General features: G+C 43.6%; 1 protein-coding gene across 1 annotated transcript in view; it reads right to left on the reverse strand.

Moving 5' to 3' along the window:
• The window catches only part of LOC139101423 (neural cell adhesion molecule 2), a 188,342-nt gene that overhangs the window by 4,149 nt on the left and 157,490 nt on the right, over positions 1 to 26,703 (reverse strand). Inside the window, exons 6-13 of the mRNA XM_070654559.1 lie at positions 18,091 to 18,242; positions 8,052 to 8,196; positions 7,790 to 7,920; positions 6,938 to 7,097; positions 5,132 to 5,425; positions 2,287 to 2,595; positions 588 to 914; positions 35 to 225 (exon numbers count right to left, since the gene is read on the reverse strand). Of these exons, the coding sequence (XP_070510660.1) occupies positions 35 to 225; positions 588 to 914; positions 2,287 to 2,595; positions 5,132 to 5,425; positions 6,938 to 7,097; positions 7,790 to 7,920; positions 8,052 to 8,196; positions 18,091 to 18,242 (1,709 nt within the window). The remainder of the gene's footprint in view (positions 1 to 34; positions 226 to 587; positions 915 to 2,286; positions 2,596 to 5,131; positions 5,426 to 6,937; positions 7,098 to 7,789; positions 7,921 to 8,051; positions 8,197 to 18,090; positions 18,243 to 26,703) is intronic.

A 26,703-nucleotide genomic window follows, 5' to 3' on the forward strand; every position in this document is an offset into this window, starting at 1 on the left:
ACATTTGCATTATCGAATCCTCGGTGAAACTCACGCTTTTGTGCTTTGTTGACAAGTTGGAGAACTCGTGCAGCGGCATGCCGTTGCGAATCGTGCAGTAGCCGACGTAACTGCTGTGCCCGCTGATGGAAGTCACCGTTGAGTGCTCGAGAAGGCTCCTCGACGGTGACGTTTCGATCGTTGATACCAGACGTCTCTTCCGCAAGTACTCCGACGGTTCGTCACCTGCGTAAAAATTTCACGATAGTTTTACAACCACCAAATTTCACCGCGGAGTTTTACGAGCGTGTAAACACGAACGGAGAAAATTTCTGAAACAGCCCGCGCGAAACGTGTTGCGGGCGTCTTATCGCCGTGATTTTCTTTCAATCTTGAGGAAAAGCGTGCCTGCCAACGCTTTATAATTTATGCAAATTGCACGCGACGTTCCATATCGAATATAAATTTGCGCGTTCCTCTTGAAAATAAAATTTTTTATCTTCGCGGTTGCTATTTTCTTTTCTTTTTTTTTTTTTTTAATTTTGTCACGACGCGATTTTTAATACTGCCGAATTCAGGATCAACATAGAAATCGTCGAGATACCGACCGGTGATTTGCTGCGGAATGATGTCGGGATTCTTCTCATCGCTCTCGCTGAGATCGCCGCTAGTGTCCAGTTTTCTGAACGGGCTGCTCGGGTGCTTCTCGTCCGCGAGTAGGCTGCATCCCTCGCGGAATCGCAGCTCCCTTTGTATGGGGACGGCCTTTGTCTGCTTCGCGTGATCCTCCACCTGCGACTTGTTCTGCTCTTCCACGTGCGTATGCTGGATTCGCAGCACGACCATCACTATGATCGCGACGATAATAAGCGCCATCACAACGCCAATTGTTACGCTCAACATCGGCGTCAGATGGTCGTGTTGCCTCGGTTGTTCTGCAACGCCCATGTAAAAAATCGTTAATTGAAAGATATCAATACCAAGCGCGGAATTGTCGAATTTGATATCATAGACGGTATTATCGCGTAATCACAATTAACAGAGATTACTTTATTACGTTACCCGGTGGACTGCAACTGTTGCGAGCAGTTTTCAAACACGCACTTTAACGTGAGTGACGGTCTTTTTAATAAAAACCGCTTCCGAACGCTTTAAACTCCGGGCGTCGAATTTTTAGCGAATTATACGATACAATAGCGCTGTGGCAGCTTAATACTACACGAAACGTTAAACGTAACATAATAGGCAGGGTTTTTATAAAAACGTGAAAGGTGCGCGGAGCACAGGTGTCACGCTTGACTTTGCACATCCCATCGAAACGCAATGGGGTAATGTCCGAGGTGCAGCGCGCGCGGGCCGCGTTTTTATTTTAATAGAGATATAAAGCGCGATTGCCGACTCCGGCAGTGGGCGAATTAAAAATTACGATAACAATCGCGTCAGGCAAACAGCGGGAAAATTGTCCGATAGTATTAAATCACCAATCCCTGACCCGATTTTTCGCGTCGAGTCATAAAAGCGCCAGGGGGGCTTTTTGCGCAGCTCGCTCAACGAATTAATATCGAGTCGATAGCTTTTCATCAATTCAGCCAATTGGCAGCGGCTCTTCACTCGCGTCGCTTCATCGACGGAAATTTTTTTTCTTTTTTTTTTTATGTAATTACCCAAATCCCCCTGTGATCTTCTGGAATTAACATGTCGCGTGACGGCGAACGTCTGTAGATATTACGCCATAAAAAAGAAAAACCCGCCGCGGTATGAAGAATTCTTAAGAAAAAAAAAGAAAAAAAAATTAGATTTACTTGAAATAATTCTTCTGCGATTTGCTTGACATTTTTAATAATTCATGATTCATTAGATAATAAATAATAAATTTCATAATTTAATTTTCGAGAAATAAATCTCGTTTCTATTTTTGTCGTTTCTTTTTTTGAAAACGATACAACCGCGCGACGATTTTTCCATGATAAGAAATTCCGTGTCGCCAGTAAAAAGGTTTGAAGAGCACTCGTGTAGGATATACCACATAAAATGATATGATAGCCTTCGAGTCAATACCTCCTCAGAACTTTCAAGCAAATCGAGCACCGGAACTTGTTCGGGTGATATCGAGAGTCTCTGGAGTTACCGTCGTTATAGTGTGTCCGGCAGGTATTTTCGAAATTTCGTAGAACGATGCGCAAAGTTTCGCGCAACCGAAACGCACGCGTGCATCGCGATACGTGGATAAATAAGTGCATCTCTCGCCGAGAGAATGTTCATGCGAAAACGGTCTAATTGTCGGTTTGAAGGGAAGGTTTCGCTCACCCGACTCGGACGTAAGTTGCTTCTCTGGTAGCCTCAGGGTGATGGCCTGCACCACCATCGCCTCGCTGCGGCCCTTGTCATTGTACGCGTAAATGCAGGCTTGATAAAAGGCTCCGGACTCGAGGCGAGTGACGTTGAACCGCGGCACCGGCGACGTCAGGTTGACACGCAACTCCTGGCTGTTGCTCTCGCGCACCTCCAGCAAGAAAGACTGTGGTAGCCCGCCGTTGAAGCCCTCCGTGCACCGCACGGAAAACGAGTGGGTCGACATGTTCGAGGTCGTGCAGTTGTGAACCATGTCCGGTCGGCCTGTCACGGATAAGGTTTGCCTGCAGTTTTTAAAATGCACCACGTGCACGAAACCGCTGCCTCGTAACAGCTCGTAATGACCGCGATAAGATCGCCGGGTAACTTTCAAGTTCTCCGAGCGCGCCCTTTCGATAATCGACGTACCTTTGAGCACCCGCGATTATTTAGGCGAGAGATAAGACAGATAACAAAAGAAAATTAAACGAGTGAGAAGCGTTAGAATAAAAAAAAAAAGAATGTACAATTGAGCCGAGTGGTAAGAAAAATGTAGGATGTCTATTTTAATACTTTATATCAATTTTTTTGTTCGAAAATCACTATCGGATTGCAAATCTCTCTTTCTCTTTTCCGTTCAACGCTTTAAATAACTAGAAAAACAATATTGCTCGCAGTTTGACAGATTAAAATATTTGCTTGGCTTCATTCAGCACGAGCGAATTGTATTGTAAAAATAAACGAATTAACGATAATAATACCGAAACGTTTTTCGTTTTGTGCGCCGGTAACAGGAGAAAGCCTCTTAAGATTGCAAACAATTTTGGGTGCGGATTAAATAAAAAATATGCAACAATTGTTTTCCGCTCGTGTTTTTAATTCTATATTTCGTGAAAAATTGACCCATCGCCTTTTATTAAAAATGATTAATCAATATGAAAGCTACATTTTTTTATTTCAAAAAATAAAATAACGTACTCCCCGTCCCGATCTCTGAAGCTCTATAAATATGGTCGGAGTCAAAAAATTACACGGGCGAGAAAAACAAAAAAAGTACAGATGTAAAAAAAATGTAAAAAAAAGCAAAAAAAAAAAAATTGCGTAATAACTTCTCCACAGTTCCCGAAGTTTGTTTATTTCTACTTTTTTACGCTGTATTAAAGCGCGCTGAATTTTAAGCGAAACTAATTACATAAGTAGAGCGGTAACTCTTTAGCGTCAGCAGTTTCTGCAGTTTACCCCAACTTTCAATGCTCCCGTTCTTTTCTCGCCCCGAAATGATGTATAACCCTCGCGCGGGCCTGAGGAGAGGGAATGAAGCAGCGTTATGCAACATATCGTTTCGCGTGCTGTTGATATTCGCGAATCAGGGCGTGATAGCTCGCCCACAGATCCGGTGTAATGCAGGCCACTTGTAACCGAGTTGGCCGTAAAGATATATGGGCACCCCGGCTGGCTTCTTTTTTTCTTTCCCTCCGCAAGGACATTAGTCGGCGGTACACTTCGCGGCTCGTAAAAGCCGGGTAAAAGGGCGCGAACGAAATGATAACGGCATATTGCGTTGCGGAGGGGCGACGGGAAATAAAGAAAAGGAAATAAGCGGGAATATGCCGAGCTGTACTCGCGTTTATGGCCGCTGAAAAATCATAGCGCGCCGGACACCTGCTACCATCTCGCGCGATGTCCTCTTTTTACTCACGCGGCGTCAGATTCGGGGGTTGTTTCCTTTCCCCTCCCCCATTTTTTTTTCTTTTTCCACGGTGGCATGGGAGGAGCAAGGGCCGTTTTCCTTTATGTCCGGAATGCGCGCATCCTTGTGCTCGCGTACGCGCGTTTTCTTTGTGGAGCAATTCGATAGCACGATCCGCGAGTCGCAATTAATTGGTAACTCGAGCATCGATACGCCGCTGGAAACACGGACATGAGAATAACAAGGATGCCAATGCTGCGAGAATAAAACCATTCGGCTTATATATTTTTTTTAAGAATTTAAATTAAAAAAAAACAGTATCAGATTTGTTCATAGTAATGATTTGTTTAAAAAATTAAGGAGAACTATCTCATTTGCGTTGCAAACGTAAGAAGAGAGAGAGAAAGAGAGAAAAGGAGAGAGAGATTAAAAATTTCTTAATTTTGATCTACAATTCGAAGACTTAATATTCGTAAATAAATCGCTTCATCACCGCGCTATCTAGTTTACGTTGTTAATAATATTATAACAATACGAATTGCAACTCATTATGGTACGCGCCTCCGGAGTTTCGCGTAATTGAAATGATCTTATTAAAACGGCACACACCACGTCTTTCTAATTTCGCCCTAACAATAAGACTCGAATTAGTTATTCAATTACGCAAATGCGAGACTCCCGGAAACTGGAAACGAAAATTAGCACAAGGCCGCGACTTCCAAAAGATTTAAATGTGCCGAACGAAACCCATTAGTTCATTATTACACATCTCACTAATTTACAAGAATCCAGTGCAGAATAAAAGGACTCGTGCAGGCATGAATTCTTAACCGGCGAAATGCAGGCGTGATCCCGATTAGTTCTAGTTCACTTTTTCGAAAATAAATCTCTCTCAATTTTTTTTTTACCTGTCTAGTCGAGCTCCCGGGCGGTCATAAATTAAAGACGAACCGAATCGAGTTAGCGAGCAGTATCGCCCATCGATTTCTTTGCAAAATGTGCATAATTTTGTTATGCCACGTCGCGCGAACTCGCTGCGATCCATTCATCTTCCGGATCGAAAAATCCACGTGTCACGGCTGCGTTTTCGCGAATTGCCGCGATACACGGACATGAGAGGGTGTCTCTTACCCGCTGGGATGATGTGGTATACGCAGGGCACTTGTTGTTGCCCGATGTGATTGCTGGCCCAGCAGAGCAGCGTTCCATAATCCAATTCCGTCAGCGGCGTGTACGAGACGATGGAGGACGTGCCGGCCCCCGCGATATGGCCGGCCGAAACGTCGATACTCTCGGCAGAGTTATTGAAGGTCCACTTGAATTGCACTTCCGGCGGATTTGCATCCACTTGGCAGGATATATTCGCCTTCTCCTGTTTCGCCACGCCGTGGACCTTCGTCTGATTCGGTTTGCACGTGGGCGCGACTGTGAAGGAACAAAAGTCGAATGGTGAATAATTGAAGGGCGAAGCGATGTTTCTGGACCGCGTGAATTTCTTACGTTATTATGACAGACACCGTCGAAAATAATTTAATTAACCGATAATTACGCGATGCATCTCGAAGTGACATCTAACAGAAGAAACCGTTTCATTAACCAGTAACAGAATGTATAACAACATTCTCGCTATTTTATTTTCGTTAATTCCAATTATCGGAAAAATACTAAGATAATTTCGTTCAATTTCATGTTGAAAATATTATTTGAAAACTCTCGGATTCTTTTCTATCTCGATGATTCAGCCATAAATTATGTCTTTAAAATATTCGTATAATTTCTTCTTTCGAACGTGAAAAGCTCCAGTTACCGACTTAAACGAACAATGCTCAATTTGCATAAGTATTTTAATTCTAACGCTAAAAATAATTTTAAAGTAACAATAGGGTAGTTAACGAAAAAATCACGTTAAAAATTCAGCTCCGATTCAAAAAAAACCTTTTTTTTTTTAAATAAATGTACACACATTTTAATTTTCGGGATTAAATAATTTTGTTTTTACTTAAATTAAATATTTTTCAAATCCGTTTAACCCTTTTATTATTTTCTCTTACGACCGACCATACACGAACGGTGTGCTAATAATACGCTTATTGCAATTTTTAGCCGTGGATTTCTATATTCAATATTCGCGAGATTCACGGTAATACGCTTTACATTTCATAGCTGACTCGGATCTTTCAGATAAATTCGAATATTGATTAACAAAACTGCCGCGATTCGAAACATTTCGATATCTGGGTCCGATAATCTGCGCGCAAACGGATAAACAGCTGGGTGTCCTGATAATATTGCACACGCAATTCGCGGAAAGGGACGTATAGGTATAAACCAGGAATTAAAATTTTATAGTGAGAATTAACGTGGGCGCCTAATCTTTGCTCATTACAATCATTATTAATTAAAGCCGATCGAACGTATATGCTTGCGCGGTCTGCGCCGCCGTCGTTTCGTTACCATTCCTATTCTTAGCGCAATAAATAATCTGAACTATTACTCCGCTGTATCGAGAGGGTTTAGTACTATATTAGGATTATACTAATCCGCGTAACAGATTAAAATCAATAAGCATTAACATCTATGCACGTTTTGTAATAAATTGAATTGTAACAAATAATTTGAATTATCACTTTAAATGCTAGGATGTAATACTATACTTAGGATTATAACAATCAGAGTAATTTAAATCGCTATGCACTAACTCGATATTAGTATATCTTTAAGAAAAACTTTAAGTTTGTTTTGTTGGACTAGCAAAAGTAAATTCAAATAAAATATTAATTAATAAATTAAACTAAAATCTTATAAATTTAATTTTAATTTAATTTATTACAAATATTGTAATTTATGCGCCTCGACGACAAGTAAAATTTTCACCGTGCGAGACGTTTAACCTGTTCGGTGCTCTGCTACTAATTTTGCGAATGTGAGAATACGTACACATCACGTTCAGATAAAAGGGCGAGCTCTCGCCATCGCCCTCGGTGTTGTATCCCACGCACGTGTAATTGCCCGCGCTTTTGCGATCGACCCCCTGCAGCACCAGGCTCTGGTTGCTGATTATGATACCCTGTGTGATGTTGTGATGGAGTGCCTTGCTCTGAAAGAAACACGGTAATTGACGTCTCCGCTCGGCAGATTGAACCCTCCCCGGTTGTATCTAGCGCGGGGATTACTTTCCACGTGTATGTGCGCACGCGAGTGAATCGCGGTCGTACAATCTCGGAGACGAGGGGTGATGGTAAAGTTATTATAAAAGTTTGATGCTCCGAGCGATGCACCCGAAGTTTGCATTCGGCGCCTTAACGTAAGCCGATGTTTTCGCGCGAGCGAGCGCGGGCATAATCGAGCTTGTTAGCCGGGGAGAGACCAATCTGTTTACGACACCCGGGTTGTCGAACTTTCCGATGAGCGCAAACGTATCGCTGCGAACATTGTTGCGCATCTTCAAGATTGATTAATGACAATTTTGCAGCGCAGAAAATGAGATGAAACGAAAGAGGAAACGGATACGAGATAACCGTTTCTGTAACTTCGAACCTCGTCCTCCGGACGCTCACTGCAAAATTTATTTCCGAGACCATTTGAGCCAACTGGTTTTATTTTTATATATATTTTTTTTTTTACCATTCAATAACATGTAATCGTAGAAAAGTGCCGTCTTACATTTCGTTTCAATGTAATTGTAACAATAAATTATTGAGCGTGTGGGTATATTGGATTCGGGAAACGCTCGGAAGTCGTAAAAGAACGTTTACAAGCTACGCTCTGGATAGGATTCCTCATGCTCACCTGATGCCGCCATTCCACCTTGTACACCGAGGGCTCCGCTTGGATGAGGCAGTCGAAGTAGACGTCCGTGCCCTCGCGTATGGCGTTCGGGTTCAGCGACGTGCCGAGCTGGATCTGCGTCTCCGGCGTGTCTGCGAATCACGACCTTCGATAAACCGTCAAAATCGACCGGGTACCCGGCGTCTGAATAAATAAGGGAAGGACCCGGCTGGGGAGAAGGCGCGTGGCCGGATTCGGAGGCCGTCGCCGTTTATGAGCTTACATTGTATCTGGAGTACCCAGCCGTCCTCTATCGCCGCGGTTCCCATGATTCGATTTTCAGCCTGACACGACAAGTGCCTGCCCGCGTCCGCCTTCGTCGCCATGAAAGATAAAACGCTGGTGGTCGTGTTCCCATCGGCGGAGGTCTGTAACAACATTATGATAACGCTCGCTCGCCGTCCCGACACTCGTCGCATTTATTCTCTTTTCCTCTCTTCGGGACGATCGTTTGCCTACCCCGCTTCCGCGCGCCTCCCCCCTTCGTCATCGACGAGGTGCCGGTTCAACCCCTATATATTAAAAGCGTATCTATCACCGAGGTCGGAGGGTCGGCGTTGCTAGCTATACCCGAAATTTCCGATCAATCTCTCGTTACCCTTCTCGGGGAGACCGGCCTATTTTCCAACAATAAAGAAGCGGCCTTTATCTTTTTTAAGGGAAGGAGGGGCCGCACCGTCATTACGGTCTCACTGAATTATTCAATATACGAGTGCCTGATTAATTTCCCCGACTTACATAAAGCCGTAAACGGCAAATAAGAGATTCCGCGCCTTTTTGTCTCGCATCACATACTCGGCTGTCATTTTTTTCATTCTACTACATAGACATCACAGTACGCGCTTCTTATGCCCGTTATTCGCTCTTACTTCTTACACGTTAAAGAAAACTGTTTTACCTTTAATAGCTCTCAGCAATAAACCGCGGATGCACGTATGTCCATACATATTGTATCTTGCACGGCACCTTAAAAGCTTCTCCGCCTTGAAGTATAATTTATATCGATACGCCCATAGACGCGTATTTCGGTCCGCGAAAATCGCGAACCTAAAGGCGCGTCCACGACATAACAATATGTAGACTCGGACCTTAATTATGTATATTTCTTCGATTGATTACGTAAAGTGTAAATGCTTGATTTAATCGACGCGTGAGTGTCGCGACGTACTCACTAGTTCAAAATTCGTGATACGTAGAAATTAATATTCGGCACATAATTATTTTTACAGTACGGGCGAGAGACGGGAGAGGGCAGTGGTAAAGCGAGGGAAGAGACGCCGCGGGCGAACTACGTTCTCTCTCTCTCTCTCTCTTTCTTCGTCTGGCGGTCAAGCAGGCAGCACGTAAGCAGAAGACGCTCCGTCCGTACCGGAAGTTACACGCAATTTTCGACGAACGAAGACTTAATTTCGTACGAATTATCTTCTCCTATTCATGCTCGATACGCGAAGAACACCCATCGTCGCCTCTAACACTTCTAACGTAAGATACATCGACATTTGTACGCTAATGATGTTCGCCTCTCCGCGCTGATTATTTGAACGTAACGATTCATTTTTAGGCATTTTTTTTTCGGCCAAGCTCCGAGCAAGCTGGCGCAAGATTAACTTTTTCTGCTGCTAACAGCGTTTCCGCCGGCCGGTGGAATATCTGCACACGGCCAGCAGATGTGTCGTTGGCAGCATTGAAATTTAATCGTCGGCCAGTTCGGTCGGAGCTCGGCCGAAGTTGAACTTGATTATCGAGGACCGCGATATATCCCAACAGTTAAACATGCGTAATATATTACGGGTAATATTGAATATAATATTCAGTATAAATTTATTTGTACAACGCGTTACAGGAGCGATGCGGGTGGAAGCCAGGAGAGGGCAGCGGTGGGGTGAGGGAAGAGACGCCGCAAGCGAGTTACGTTTTCTCCCCTCTCTTTCTTCCTTCGCCGGCAGTCAGACAAGCAGCACGTACGCAGCGGACGCTCCGTCTGTACCCGAAGTAATACGGAGTTTTCGGCGAACGAAGATTTAATCCGATACGAATCACCTTCTCCTACTCATGCCCGATATACACAGAGCATTTATCGTCACTTTTTGTACGTCTAAGATAAGTTACGTCTTTATTAATACGTTAATGATATTCACTTCCGCAAGCCGATTATTGTAATCTATAAAGCATTAATTTGAGCCTTCTTCGGTCAAGCCCTGATCAAGCACATAATTAACTTTTATTGTTGGTAACAACATTTTTACCAACCGTGAAATATTTGCATACGGCCAGTAGAAGTGTCGTTGGTAGCAATGAAAGTTAATTGTTAGTCGGAGCTTGGTCGAAGTTAAATTTGATCAACGAAAACCGCGATGTATTTAGCACTGAAATACGCATGATATAAATTTGTACAATGCGTTATAGGTGCGTAAGGGGCGTCAGACGGCAGCGGACGCAGCGCAATCGGAGTTTGTAACTCACGCGATGTTTATGCCGATACATTGACCTTAGTGAATGTGATGCTCGGTGGTCGAGAGGCTCAGTACACGCCGAAACATGTAAGATGTTAGCTGACAATAATTTAACTTCTATAATCGATTATCTGTATCGTATTGCTAACAAAGTATGTACAACTTTATTCTAGATAAAGATTCAGAGAAGCTAACGTGCCGTCGGCGTAGATATTAAATAAATGAACCGTAGCCGGTTCGTTGGACTTATTTCGGAAGTGCTATTTAAAGTCGCGCGATGTTAATAAATTATCCGGCTTTTCCACGAGTGACCAATGCTATGAAGGAGGCCTACTCTGAGAGGACGAAGAGGCCCACTCTGAGAGGACGAGGAGGCCTTAAAGAGGCATCGTACATCGGCGGAGCAACCTCAAGGTAAAGATCATTTTCCCTTTATATATAAATATCAGCTTTGTCGATTCGATAATTGTTAACTTTACTGTTATCAATTTTATTGAAAAAAAGTAATTCGAGACGCGTATGATTTTATTTGATTTATTTTTTATTTTTTTGAACAATGGAAATTATTTATAGCATATGTACAATTAATTTTTTTTATTTTTATGTTACAGGATTGTTATGGCTTCAGAGCTCCGCCGCTGCCCATTGATCGGTGAGTCACATACTTTTTTATAATTAGTTTTGGGAAAACATATATTGCACGCGTAAAAATAATATTAATAAAAATTTAGAAAATAATAAAAATTAAAACTAACGTAATAATAAAAATTAAGCTGACTGTCGCGACATAAAGTAAACCAAGCGAAAAAAACATATTATTATCGCGATTTTTCAGTGGTTTTCTAATTAAATCTCTACATTGATTTTTTAATATAATAAGAAATATTAAAATCGCATCTTTTAATAGTTAAAAATTTAACTATGTGTGCAATAAAATTGTAAAAGCACCCGAGTGGAAATTTATTTAGTTAATTTGATTTTGCAGCTAGTGGTTAAATCGCGCAGATTAAATATGTTTCTTAACTAGTGACTAGCTTGTTGACTAGTGACTATTTATTATTTAATGACTATCTTCAAAAAATAAAGTTGTCGGAGATGAACCACGAATTGGTTAACTAATTATATTAAATAAATAATTATTAGGTAACGGTAAGAATCAATTTCCACTCGGGTAGCAACGAATAATTATGTGTTAGATAATACGATTCTCAACGTGTCGCTTTGTTCCGCGGTTTCATTATTAAAAAGAATCATTTCTTAAATATTTAGCTGTACACGTTACACATTTAGCCTCCTTACAAATAAATTCCAATTTACTTTTAATGAGGTCTAAGTTCCTTTTAATGAGTTTCTTAATTTTCCGTCAAGTAATTATTTAACGTGAAACGCGCGGTTTATCGTTTCTACGGTGGGTCTTCATAAAAATTGCACTCCAAGTGTTGGTTAATAATCCAACACTTTTCTCAAGCATTTTTTTTTTGTTTCGTTGAACTAAAAATATGGAACAAGATATTTTAGAAAAAACATGCCGGGGAATATTTATCTGTTTGGAGCAGAATAATGCGCGATTAAAAACCGCTGACGAGCAACTCGCACCGTGAGGCTCCGTTCAAATAGTAGACAATTAGAATAGCCGGACGTGCGTCTCCGCGAAAAGCTGCACGCGGTCTCGGACTTCCGATTCGATTTACGAGGCGCGCACTCTATGTAATTTGCAAGCTCAACCGCCGGCTCGTACTGTTCCTTAAAGTGACCATAAAATAAGACTTCTGCGCGCACGTGTGTCTCATTGCGAGAAGCGAACGCGAGAGTAATCGTTACCGCGAGCCCCCGGTAAAAGGGTCGTTAGGCGTCGAATAATTTAAATCAGAGCGTGTCGCGCGCGGCGCACTTGCCCGCGAGTTCGCGTTCGTAATTAAGGCGAATCGATGCCTTAATGGGGGCTCCGATACGCCGAGTGGCCGGTTAACCGCTCCCTCCCGTGTCGATACGATCGTCGAAATTTATCTCTGTCCATCCGCACAATCGCGGAGGGGTGGGTCTGCGAGGGCGGATAAAAACCCAGCGAAGCCGCTTTTTTCCGTAAATGAGTTATTTGCCAGTTAACGTTCCGTAAATAGTGACCCGTCGTTTGACAGCAGCGCCGGGGACGAGTAAATAACGCGTATTAATGACGGAAAGCGAACTCTCTCTCTCTCTTTCTCTCTCTCTTTTTCTCTTTCTCTCTCTCTCTTTTTTTCAACTATCGATTTTGATTGGAGAACAAACCGAGCAAAGCACGACGGCGAACGCGTGTTTCAATTTTATAACAATCGATCAACGTACAACCTCGAAACATTCGTACGGAAAAATTGTTTTCTCTTTGTTGTACAAGCAAATATTTTTTTTTTTTTTTTTTTTTTTTTTATTTAGCAGCATCGAGATGTCGAGGGCGCAGACGATATATCACGAAAACTAGAAATTAGTTGTTAAAAAATTAACCTGTATTTTGCGACTTGACAACTCCCTTACACGCACGGCGCCTTGATTTTTTTTTCCGTCTCCCGCCAATTATTTAGTACGCCCATTGCTCAAAATGTTTTCACCCTTTGCACGTTTTATTTGCCATTCTAACATACGGCAAAAAAGTACGGAATATATTTTATTTCTTTATTTATCTTTCTTAATATTAAAATAGAAACTTGTTTTATTGAATATTATTTTATCCAAATGTTATTTTCGGGTAAAAATATACGGGAAAAAATTCATAACGCGCCGCGCCGGTTTAACGTCTCAGTAAAATAAAATCTAGGTAATTCATTCAGACTGACACCGCGGTTAAGATTTTTTTAAACGTTCACCGCAAAATTCAAGTCTCCGCTCGCGTAACCTCATGTTTTAACCAACGTATCGCTGCCGTCATACCGAAATCAAGTGTAATTCATAATTTCGTGCTATTTAAAACTTTCCGTAGCTTACGAAAAATCAAGTTCATGGATTATGAAGCGCCCGTAATAACTCGCTTTACGTTTCGTGAATTAAACATCCGCGTTCGCGCAGACGTTCGCTCGGCCCAATGAACCGAGTTTAGGGATTACGTTCTCCTCGCATAAAGCGGAAATTACAGCGCGCGGGTGGGGGAGGGTGGTCAGAAAAATGCATCGCCCGCATTACTCATATCCCTGAGCGAAATATCACGCGAAATGTTTCATAAAATCTCAAAATGTCCCGCGAGTGCGCTTTTTCAACTTTCTGGTCGCGCGAGAAAATGATAGACGCGTAACCGAGCCTTCGATCTCACGCGGGTTGCGGCGAGATGAAAAGGCATCATCCCCGCGTTTCCGTCGCGCGATTAAAAAATAATCGCGAGGCAGAGAGAAAGAGAAGTGAGAGTGGCGCGCGCGAATAATAAATTTCACGTCTTGCCGGGGGAATAAATCAACGGCGGGGGACTCGCGCTCTAATTTCGTTCCAATGGCGACGGTGAGCGCTTTGCGCCGTTTCGCGCGGTGGTTCTCGCAAAGATAATTACGAAATGAGATGCGCCATCCATTAAAAATATATTTCCGGCCGCGCGTTTCCCGGGACGAGGTCGAATCGATTAACATAATTGCTGTAATCCTGCGACGCGATACGATGCGACCGGGCACCGGGAAAGGGGCGGAAATAAAAAAAAAAAAGAATACTCGCGAAATCCTTTGACCGTTCACGAGTGTTGCGTTACGTTGTAGTAGCTAGTTTCGCACACGGTTACGTAATCACGTGAAAACTTGCCAAGAAACTCTCCTGTGTAATTTTCCAAAAAAAAAAAAAAAAAAGTAGGACGAAAAAACGGAGGCCGGTCGACGTATTGTGGGTGGTTTATGCCGGTTCGTCCCCGTCGTATTTTCTTCCTCTTCGACCCGTCGTTTCTGTGTTTAACTTTCTTACGCAAGCAACGAAACAATCTCCAGTGTCGCGTCGCTTGGTGCGAGTGTCGACTTTGAAACAATATTTTTCCTGGCCCGTGCCTAGAGCGCGGCTCTTCCGCCCCTCGCCCTTATAATCCGCCGCTACCCGGCAAATATTGACGTCGTCGTTTTAAGTGCGGATCAAAACGTGGATACGACGTGCGCCGCGTGTTGTTTGCGCGCCGTGCATCTCGTCGCAACCCTCCGAGTGCGTCATGTTTTGCCGGGAAACCAGCGCGGTGAGAATCGAAGTAGAATAAACAGCGGGCCGATGCTCGATTTCGTCCGACAACGGGTCAATTTATTCGAAAGTACGTTCTTTCATTTCGCCCGCTAATCCGCGTTTCCCATTGACGTTTGTTTGCTTTGTATACGAAATACCTTCATCCGTTTCCCGCGACAGGAACGCCGCGACCCGGTTAGACCGTTCGATTTACGTTAAATCGAAATTTATTTCGCCGCGCGCTCGGAATGAAATTGAATGAATTAATGAATTGTATCGGAACGAAAAGGTCGAAGGGAGGGAGGGAGGGAAGCGGGGGTGCACGCGCGGGAGGATTCCGTTCTCGTAGATCAAGTATCATCGTAATCGCTCCGGCGAGGCGAGATATACTTTATTCGAGCTGCGCCGTAATTAGATTTATCGATGTATTCGCGACGTACTTCTTCATTATTATCGTTGATTAATCCCGTAACGACGGAGTGCCACGCTTTTTTTTTTTTTTTTTTTTTTTTATTACTAGAGCGCCGTGTACGACTTCGATTGTGCAACCTCGTTATAAAACAGTTTCTATCTTTTTTACATTTTATTTTTAACCTCACGATGTAAATCGATGCAAGATTTATATGAACAGAATTTCGTATTTTGCGAATAAAACGTTCGAGCTGTTCAATAAGCAATTGTTTTACAACACCGCCAGCATGCTGTCCCCAGATATTTTTTCTTTCCAGATTAAAGAAAAAGTATAACTTAATTTGTACTACTTGACACGTTGCAAATCACAATTTTCTTAATAACAATTAAATTTATTTAAAAAAATGTCTAAAAAAATTAAAGATAAATAAAAAGAAAAAGAAGTAGTTTATTTAGACAAGTTTGATTATAAAGAATTAATTATATTTTTTATTAAAAATAATAAGTACAACGAAAGCAAACGTAGGAAATCGATGTGCGAGAAAAATCAGCTGTGAACTGTTTCGCTTATAGTTGTAGACAGATAATTAGAGCCACTGTTCAAACTTCATCACATTAAATCACTTGCGCGTCGTGCGCTCTTTTATCTCGACTGTAGCTCGAAGATGGTTTTATATCCCATCGATTAGGCATAATCCCCGCACGGTACACTTTAGTATAAACGGCAGTCAGTCACGTAATCGGCCTGTGTCTTTTTTGGCGTCGCTTAATCCGCAGAAATTGATCGTGGAAATTGCTAACCCGCCGCGAAATTAGGCGACACGTGTCAGTCAAATGAGCGGAGGCACGAGGGGGAGATTAACCGTCTTTCGTCTACGTAGATATCCGTTATTTGACTCGTTGTCAATGCGACTGAAAATTTTAATCGGGAAAAGATACAACCACGCGCTTTCCCAAAGTCACGCTGAACGATTTCTTCTTCCTTATATATATAATTTTTTTTTTTTTTATTTAAATTAAATAGTAAAAAATTATATGTCTCCGAAACTTGATGTGATATCCTATACGGCGGTGACGAAAACGTACTGCGAATGTGTGAGAAAAATTTCGAAAGTTTAGACACGCGTAGGAGAAAACTTTTCCCGCGGTGACAGATGCGATTTTAATGTATTAGAGAGCATAGGCGATAAAGTGGCTTAACTTGCCGTTCATGCGGATATTTTAACTTAGTTTATTCATGCTCATATTTCAAATAAGAGAAAAGCAACGCGTTATCACGGGAAGTAATTTTTTTCTTCTATATCGAATTATGAAATAATTATAAAATCTCTTAAAATTTTTTTACAGACTAAACATTAAAGAACGCGCGCTTCACGCATTTTTACTTTTGTTTCTTTTCTCCTTAAAAAAAATTAATGTTATATAAATTTTCTGTAATAAAATACGGATATATGTACTTCACATATTTTATATAAATAATTATATATACTTTACCACTTTTCGTTCCTTTAAATTTTATTTATAATTACGTTATTACGTTAATTATATTTTTTTATTTAATTTGATTACCTGAACAAGTTTATCTAATCGAGGAATACATCGACGATGTCCGCCGGTTACAATTTCGTGACACGTTAAGATAATATTCAACGAAATATTCGGAATAATATTCGAAGTAATATTCGCGTTATAAAGTCTTTTTAAACGAGTTAAAGTGTGTAGGATTATGCAAGGAATGTACACAAACAAAGCTCGGGCGGCCGAGCGCGCGGCCTTGCTTTCACCCTTCCCCCTCGCATACCACACCCACCTATCCCTCAGTCTAGTCGTAGGCCTCGCAGTAGGCGAATCTCCGCGCGTCGGCAGCTCCGAAAAGTAATCCCAATTAATAAATTAATACTTCGGCTGTTACAAAAATACATTTCTCGGTTTCCACGATCGATATTCTTTACTCGGAGAGCATTTAAAACATTATTGCTTCGCGAATATGACGTACAGTTAGTTATAATGTCGCAGTTATAAGTCTTCTTATCGGATCTTGTATACTCCTACGGTATCTTACTTTTTTAATTAATACTGTAAAGTAATTTTCTTCACGGATACGTAGTCTTATCGCGATGAGTTAGACGGACATTAGAGTTATAGAATATCGTCTAACATCATTCTTTTGTTGTTTAGATCGGAGTTCGAAAAAGTCACCGTATTCGTCACCGATATTATTTAATAACGAACTGCCGGCGGTTCGTCATCGGCTATTTAATCCGGAAGTTTCGTTTAAGAAAACGTGCGAGATAGCTTTCGCTAATGAATGTTACAATACGGGAGTGTCGTACGATTTGCTCGATTTAATTCCGTCGCTGATATCATTTGAGTATTATACGAACCGCAATCGGTTTGTCGGCCGCGTGCGTTCGGGAGTTTCGTAAATAATCGGGCGCATAATTCATTATCCGATTGTAGGTTTTGAGCGCAGTTTTCGCGAGTGTCCCGTAGAAGGAAGGAGGATCAACCCGACATACTCTAGACATACTGAGAGGAGGAGGAGGCCTCGGAAAGGCATCCGGCATCAGCGGAGCAACCGAAGGGTAAGAATCAGTTTCATTTCCAAAAATTTAATATAGTTTTGAATTTTAGGAGATCACTTTGATATCAAAAAATATAATTTAATAATTAGCATAAAGAAAAATATATTTAATTGTAGAAAAATTTAATCTCTTAGAAATATTATTCAAATAATAAATAATTTTAATTTTATTCAATTAAAAAGTTTATTAGAGGCACGTAAGTTTTTTTTTATGCAATGAACATAAGTATAATCTGTCTACAATTTAAATTTTATCTGTTTGTTACAGAATCAACGTAGCTGTAACTACAACTCCGCTGCTGCGCATCGATCGGTGAGTACAATATGATTTTTTATAGTGCTTACGTCTGAAGAAAAATTGTATAACATGCAGAAAATAAATAACTGAAATTAAGAAAAAAAAAAATAAAAATAAAACTAGCATTTACCACCGCGGTATTTCTTTTCTAAAATAGGGAAACAATAAATCTCATATAATTTATAATATTGGAGAGAAATAATTATCCACATAAACGCGCGTTAATAAAATAGAAATTCTTAATTAAAGACTTTAGGGAATCTCTCTTGCTTAAGACGGAAAATTCGGGTTTATGCGTTGGGCGCGGCAAAGTAGCTAGGTGGAATGTTAGGGCAAAGATTGTTCCATCGTGGGGTACACTTACAGTCTCCTTGGAATCCACTAGTAGCTGACCGTTCCTTCGCCAAGTGACGCTAGCCGGTGGTCTGGAACCAGAAGTTGTGCAGATCAAGTCGTACTTCTTGCCTGCCGACAACGGCCGGTTCCCGTCGATTATTTTCACTTCCAGCGGGCTAACTGAAATTCATGCAATTTGTTTTTTAAGTAAAACATTTCATATTTTCTGATAAAATATTTAGAAAAAAGAATGCCAAGTTGTTCCGCGAAATTTGCATCGCCGAGAGAGTTTTCCGATTCAGCTTGTTTAAATTCGTCAACTTCTATTAGCGAAGTTTTCATTTAACCTAATTGATAGAGACCTGCACCGCGCCACGTCGGTTTTATTTATCACTCCGAGCCGTCCCAAGTCATATAAATAAAAAAAAAATATATATATATATAAATATCAAGTGCCAGTTATGAATTTCAGTTATGCAGAAACAGTTTTCCAACGTTTATATTAAAACGGACGGGGAATAAATTCGTTTCGGATAGAAAATATTCAGATACGAACAAGATACGTGCCGAATTGGAGGGTCTCTTCGCGTATCATCCCCCCGCCACCCTACCGCAGTCGTGCAGCCGGTATGACGAATTTTAAGCGCGGGATCATAAACTCTCCCTTTTCTCATTAATCCTACCGCTTGCGTGTGCTCTCTCCCTCCCTCTCTCTCTTCTGGTCTCTTTCTTTCTTTCACTGCTTTATCATGCGCCATGTATCTTGCCGCGCGATAGCTCAGGTACCATAACAAAGTGAATAACTTAATTTAGAGCGGGGACAATTAATCTTGCGTCCCATCTTGCGCTCTTTTTTCAGGATGATTCAAGTGTTTCTCGCAACGACTTAGCAATGAGCGTCCGCGACTTTTTCCCCGCGACGCGAAGCTCTTTATAACTATCGCGCACATAAGTTTACGGTACGCGAAAACGTACGGGTCCCCGAATAGCGTGACCGATAATACTGACAGCGCGCAACACCGGGTGTCTTCTTATCCGTGCGCCGGGGAGTTTTTTGCACTCGGCTTTATCATCACATTTCTTTATCACTGCGGACTTTCTCCGAGTTAAATAAATTTATCCCTCTCGAGCTCCTCGGCTCGCATTTCAACAAAGCGTCCCCAATTTACCGTTTCCGCCTCCCCTGCTGGATGTATCGGTTTAAAAATTTCGCGGTAATCCCGGCGTCTGGCAAGACAAATTAAAAAAGGTCCGCAATTAATTAACCCCACTCGTTGTTCTAACGTCCCCCGCGATAACGGCGCGAGTAAAATTAACCGTCCGGCCGCCCTCGACCGCCCGCTCGTTTCTTCGTTACTGCGGGTCGGTGGCCGCAAGACGCGCACCTTCCCGCACGCCAAATTGACGTTGATAAATCCTCTTTGTTATAAAGCGATACATCATCGGCGCGCACTTTGTCCGTGAGCGAGGAATTGAAGTTATTCAGAAAATTGTCGCCGTGCGAAACACTGAGAATATATACCGTCAAAATATCGACTTCTTGCCGCTGGACAGTTACGATATTCTCTTGGATTTAACGTTGTCGGAATGACAGAATTAACAGCGCCGAGGATGCTAAAATTAATTATTAGTTTGTTCGCAGTAAAACGGGGATAATTTTAGTACCGTTTTAGCGCAACGTATTAACGAGGGATCGATATGCAAATGCCATCTCGAAAACAAATTCCGCAGCGTTTCGAGGGGTTTGAAATATAATGATCAATTCGACGTGCGATATTGAATAGATATTGTCTTCGTTATTGGAACACATTTGATACGGACGCTGTTATTTGCGCGTCCTCTAAATTTTTTTAATTTTCTTTTTTTTTCTTTTTACGGCTGTGCAAATTTTCATCCAGCGCTGCACTCAGGGGAGGGAAAATCGTGGCCCCGTTGCCGTTGCGCGTCGTGCAAACGGGAATTTATAGAGGCGCGAGTAAGGCGATCGCCGATAACAGCGCAAAATGATCGCGAACGACGGTTTTTGCGGACACTGGGAAATCGGTAATGGGCGAACGCCGTGGCCTCCGGTGGCTTCTCGGCCATTGTGTTTGTAGGACCGCACATTACGGAAGTACCCCTGATTTACGGGCGCGATACGAAGCGACGATGAGCGCGTCTCGCGTGGACCCGAAAATTTCTCCCCCTCCCCCCTCCCCCGGAAACGATCCATCTTCGTCGTTCTTCTAAAGTAATTTGCGCGGCGTCCATTTGCGGATCGCGGTAATTATTCGCGAGAACGGCGTATTCCGACGTGACGTCGAACACGGGGCGGGATGCTGAGGAAACTTGTCGGGCCTTGAATGGCATCAATCGGAGTAACGGACGGGTATCCGCCACGTAAATGACATTTATTAATTAAAAAGGGTGCTGTTGCATTTTTGCCCCGTTCACTCGGGGGGGTTCCTCTGCCCTCTCGCCGCCCTATCGACGGGTAGATTCCGGCCGCGCGGCGATGAGCGCATAATGAAATTAATTAAAGCCGATTTCTATCTTGCTGCCCGGCGATGAAATCCTCGCCGGCATTCCGCTCCGCAGTTTTACTTCCACTCAATAATTCAAGATCGATTACAGAATTATGCCGCGTGCATACGCTCCATATACCTCAATCGCTCGTAATTTCAGCTTTATCATGAATTTATTGACGGATAAAGCGCGCTCACGTTCTGGAATAAAACGACGAGTTTTATTGCTATTTTCGGGGGAAAATGCGGTACCTTATCGCGGCTTTCGGGGGATAACTCCGTGCCTTCCCACGGCTCCGATATTTATACTTTACGAGTGCGTGAGAGGTAAAGAGTCGCGGACAGAAAGTTTTATGCAAACGGAGTAGCGTTTCCCAGCTCTTTGTGAAAACGGGTCAAATTGTACATTCGAAGGGTATTAGAAACGGGGACCGTAATCTCATTTTTCGCAGAATTGAATTACATGAGTTATCGTATTCTTATTATGTAGACTCGGGCGCTGCAGACAGAAACACATCTACGTTAAACTAGTGAGCGTACAAATATTCCAGTTCAAACAGAAACTCTACACAACAATATCTTTTTCCGTTCAGAAGAGTCTCGGGATTATCGAATAAATGGGGCTTCTGAACTCCTCCCGACTGAACGGTGATTTTTATCGCGAGCGAAGAAAGCTCGTATTTTCAGCGCGCAAAATGACGTATTTGGCTCGAATTTTTTTTTTCCCCCCGTCTATTCCCTGTTCCCTTTGATACGACAAAATTATGTCGTCTGGGTAAGAGCAGCATACCGGAATTATAATTAAAGACATTTGGATTACATATCGCTGGCTCATGTAAAATTAGCGTTTCGCGGCACCGCAAGACTCCGTTCGCGCAAATAATTTAGTCGGGAATATGCGTTACGGTTCTCTGCAATTCGGTCCGCCGGGTTGCCTTTCATTCCGCGAGAAAGAAATTCACTTAATCGCACGACCGTCGCCGTCGCATTGCCAGAGCAATATTTCAGGCATTCTAACCCGTCGGCATCGGCAATAAAGCCGCCTTGGTCCCGACATTGCCGCTGCCGCTGCCGCCATTGCCGCCGCCGCCGCCGCCACCACTTTCCCCAATTTCCACCCCCTGAGTTACGGCTCCGGACTAATTTACATGACTTGCACCGAACTAATTCGAGCGGCGGTCGATAGCGCGCCGACTAAAGGGGTTAAAACGACGTTTACTTTATTACGTAATCACGGGGAAACCTAATATTGACAAAGGCGCGACGTGGAGGGACGCGGGGGGAGGAGAACGCCGGTGGTAGCGCGGGTACGAGATGCCTTACCGATCTCACCCGTTCGCCTCGCTTCAAAGAGCCGAGGGGGGAAAGGCCGCGCGCGTCCTTCCGTTCTCGCTGTGTGAGCCGCGAGTCTTTGGGCCGCAGTTTGTTACTTACGATTTGCAATTCTGCCGGTGTTTGAGTTTACGGATTGAGATTTATGGACTCACAATCGAGCGGGGGAACGAAGGGGGCGGCTGGAACGAGCCGACGCGGGCGGTTACGTGCACGTACGCGAGAGGCGTCTCGTTTGCATCTTAATCGAGCGACCGTTTCATTAGCGATAAGTCTCCGGTTAATTAATGCAACAATAATGTTCCGCCGCGACGTTTAACCCTTTGAGGCGCGTTACATAATCTCTTCTCTTTTCGCCATCCGGCGATAAGCCATCGTCAACGCCGCTTATCGATCATCCGCGTGTTTATCGACATCGCCGGACTAGTCCGCGATCAGATTAATCATTGTCAATAATTTATTTGCGAGCGACGGTAAGAAAAGCTCGCGCGGATGACAGATCTATTTTTCCCCGAGCGAAGCTGATCGATCAGCGGTGAGACAGATTTTTAACGGCGACTGCCAGTTTTTTAAACGTCGTGCCGTTTTCAATGGTGTATTAATTCCCGCGCAGCTGATTATACTTTTTGACCAAGTCCAGGGGAAGCGGGAGTATTTACAATCGCCTGTATTTCACTCTAATAAAGTTTGTCGCGGACGGATCTGGCGAAAAAGTGAACGTTAACAGGCAATTATAGATTTTCAATGAATAATTAATTATTAATAAGTGACGATTATGACCGATGAGTTTTAATAACGAATTGTGGTTGCGATAAATAACGGGGATAACAATTTATAATTAATCAAAACAATCGGGCGAGCGTATTAATGTGATTGTTCAAAGCTCCGCTCTCAACTAAACAACGTGTATATAATGCTGCATAATATGCATATGCTTAGTATAAATATGTGCACACGAATTTGCTTTCAAAGGATAGGAAATACGCGTATCTTAAGCAGATTAACCTGCATTGCGGAATTGCGTACGTTTCTCTCGTTTCCCTTCCCCTTCCCGCTTCTTCCCCGCTCTCCCGCGCGCCCCCGCAAATGTATTTTCGCTTATTCAATAATAATACTAATAATAATATGAACTGGCAGACGTATCGGCGAATGAATGTGGATTCAGTGTGGCTTTATCCGCGACGCGTGCACGCGCGCAAGAGAGCTACAAATCACATTAGCATGTTGGCGGATATTAGTGGATTTAGCTGTCACTTCGGAGCAAAATTTCGCGTATTGCATGTCTATGTAAATCTGCTTATAACGGCGGGTAATCGTCATGTAGGACACGCCAATCGTCGCTGAATAGCGCACACGCTACTCGACACACGTTAAAGATACACCGTTAAAGCTAAAACGTTCAATTGCAAACGTTGGACGTTTATGTGTCTAAACGATCGGCGATCTCTGAATACTTAATAACGTCCTGTTTTTTTTATTGCGTGAATAAATGACACCAAAAGCACATCGCGAGAAAGAATGTCGCTCTGTTTCGCGAAAAAAAAAAAAAAATAATAAAAAATCCAACGAAACGTCGCGTTCAGAAAGCGGACCGTCGTCGAGCGGCAGGTGAGATTATTAAATAAAAAACCCATTTCGACCGTCGGGCTCAATCGCACTCTCTTTCGAGGCTCTGTTAAAAAAAAATTTTTTTTAAATATATTTTTCTTAAACAAAATTAAATGGAATAAAATTAAATCGAGGCCACGGGACTCCCGTTTCCCACGCATTAATTTCGTTTCTCGCGCGACTTTATCTCTCATCGATCGTATGTGTCGACCAGGAGAGCGCGGATCTCGCAGCATCACCAGGAATTAAACGTAATCTCAGCGTAGGTATATACATATGCACGCCGTTAGGAACCGCTATCTGTCGCGGTTCCTCCGTGCAGATGCCTTATCTTTGCTCGCCGAGTTCATCCAGTGGTCCCGCGAAATCGGGGATGCGGCTATTGTTTTCCCAGTCACGTCATCGCGAGCAGCATAAATGCCGCACCCGCGGGAAAATTCGCTCCGCGCGGCCGTTTCGCATTCGGCCGTTTTCCCCTGCGGATCATTCGTCCCTGCCGGTGCGCAATCGGGTCGGAAGTCGTATCCACCCTTACCTAAATCCGGCACGTCACGAGCGTGCGCCTCTGATTTGAAAACGGCCCCTCGGGCTCGGCCCATCAAATGCAATTAGTGTCGCGAGAACCGTCAAAGTGACCGGGCGTGCAGAAAAAAAAAAACCTTGCTTCAGCAAACGTTTCGTCGATATTAAAATCGTAGCCGCGGAAGCTCCGTTTACAAAAATAACAAACACACGCATACGAGAGGAAAGAGTTACGACCGTGTTTTTTTCAGGAAATGGTCGAGACTCCGCGTCGTTCTCCAAAAATTAGCAACGTTCTTTCCCGGAGCGCGATATACGTCCCGGAAAGTGCGAGAAAATCTCCGCGCTAAGTTCTGAATATTCCGCGACGACAATTCCGCGGCGTAATTTCTCGTAACGCCCGCCGTCTATTTCTACACTGCCTTATAGTTCCGTGTCTCTTTGTGCACGCACGAGAAGGGCATTTTCTCCCTCGCTCGCAAAAGCCCCAGCGCCTCGCAAACTCGCTTGTAACTTTTTGCACGGCGTACACGTTTCGCTTCGCGGTGACTTCTCGGCGTGCGCCGCGCGTGGAAACGGCAAATAAGCCCTATTGTCTGCGGTTTTAACTCAATGAGCGGCGTAATTTCCGCCGGCCAGGCGCGTCATAAATATTCATTAAGTGTTAATTGTAGCTCGACGCGTCCTTTCTCGCGAATGAGCAGGTCGACCGCACGAGATCCGCGAGAATGAGAACCTAGCGGCCGATCATTCCGAGCGATAGTGCCAGGAGACGTGCGGACGAGCCTCGGTATCGATCGACGTCGGAAAATTGCCTCGACTGGCGGTTTCTATGGCTAAGATGTGTATAATTCATTGGCAGCGTGCTGTTCAATTACACCACGTTGCGTCGGAAATAGAATCGCGCTGGAAAATTCATCGTATCACGTGGCGAACAGTAACGCGAGTTAACCGAATTCGAATCGACTCTACGTTAGAGTAGCCCTTCCGATTCCGTTCGCAGATGGGGAGGGGAGGGGGAGCAGGTGAAACGGGTCGAGCCTTAATTAACTGTAACTAATGTCTGCGGGTCTTTATTCACGCGCACGGCTTCCTCGAACATCGCCCGGGTAATACACCGCCCTCAACTTCTGGTCCGCTGACGCGCAAAGTGAATCCTTACGCGGCCAAGTAATTTGGAGTTCGATACAGTTTACTCCGGTCTGCGGTCGAACTTTTCCAGGCCCCGCGCAGCCGGGTACCGCAACCGACCGAGCCATCTTTCAAACGCGGTTGCCGACATCCAATCTCTCGCGGTAATAGAGTCCTAACGTCGCGAGATGATAACCGAGCCTCCCGCGGGCTCGAAAATCCCGAGCGCACCGAGGTCTTCGGAGATCACGTTAACAATATATATGTACGTTTCCCTTCGTATCTCCGTCGCCAGAAATTCGCGGCGCTCAATTGATTAGTGAATGTCGCGAGGACGAGCTTGCGAGACGTGAATGAGACGTGCCGGGAACAGGGACCGGGGGGAAAAGGCAGCTTTGTGCCTCGTGGAAACGCGACCCTCTCGGAGAAAATCGCTGCAACCTGGACGCGTCGTCGGAGACCCCCCGTCAATCTCGGGGCTGACAATGGGTCTCGCGGGTGTCGGATACCGCACGAAAGAACACTTCCATTTAAGCGGCCGGCCGCGCGCGGGGGAAACCGTGGTGTTCCTCAAGACAAGGGGGAAATTGGATGAAAGCCGTCGTCGTAATCGGCGAGAGGGGAGGATGAGGGAGGGACGGGACGGAAAAAGCGCGAAGCGAAAATGGTGTCCGTCGCAAAAAGGATATCCGACCTTCCTCCGTTGTACCTTTCCGCCGCGGTAACCACGAGGTCCTTCAGAATCGACCCTCAACCCTTAATTCCCGAGGAACACGCCGAGCAATTAAGATAATTCGATTATCGGTCCGGGAAGACTCGAGCGGCGCACACAAATGTTTTTTAATGATAATTCAACGGCGAAAGTTTCAGCGCCACGGCCTTTTGTGCAAATATACGTTTTTACGCCGCAAGTATAATGTAAATTACTTTAAACAATTTAACTGTGATTAAAATATATAATACGTATAAACGTATAATTGCATTCTAATTTCGCTATTAGATTTTACAGCTCTAACAAAGTTTCGCCGCTAGATAATGTAATTCTCTCGTTTAGATACGTTCTCCTTAATTAACACTTAATTAGAGAACGGCGACTTTTAACGGCCGAAAATACATATTTGCGTTAAAAAGTATTAATAGGGCCTTCCCCCCGATTCTTTTTCCGCCACAGCGGTGCCGCTTAAATTTCCTCAAAGTGCAAAAGCTTGTTCTTATTCGTTCGTGACGTACTTCCTTCTTTTTTCCCCTCCCCCTCCTTCGTTTTCCTGGCATCGTCGCGTTGTTTATGAAATATATATTCGTGGATATTTTCATTGCTAAACGAGCGCGGGATCCTGATAGAATTAGATTCGCCTCATTAATGACCGCGAACCACCGCTCGACGAGAAATGGAGGTATGGAAATGGGAGATCCCCGAACAGAAATATTGAAGCGCTGATGGTTTTTAAAGGGAGAGCTATTACAGCTAACCAATCGGCTACGGTGAACGGGGGGAGGGGAAGGTGCACCCCGGATAAGACGAGGGCGAACGGTGATAAAGCCCC

The sequence above is a fragment of the Cardiocondyla obscurior genome, linkage group LG03, assembly GCF_019399895.1.
Source record: "Cardiocondyla obscurior isolate alpha-2009 linkage group LG03, Cobs3.1, whole genome shotgun sequence".
Lineage (NCBI taxonomy): Eukaryota > Metazoa > Arthropoda > Insecta > Hymenoptera > Formicidae > Cardiocondyla > Cardiocondyla obscurior.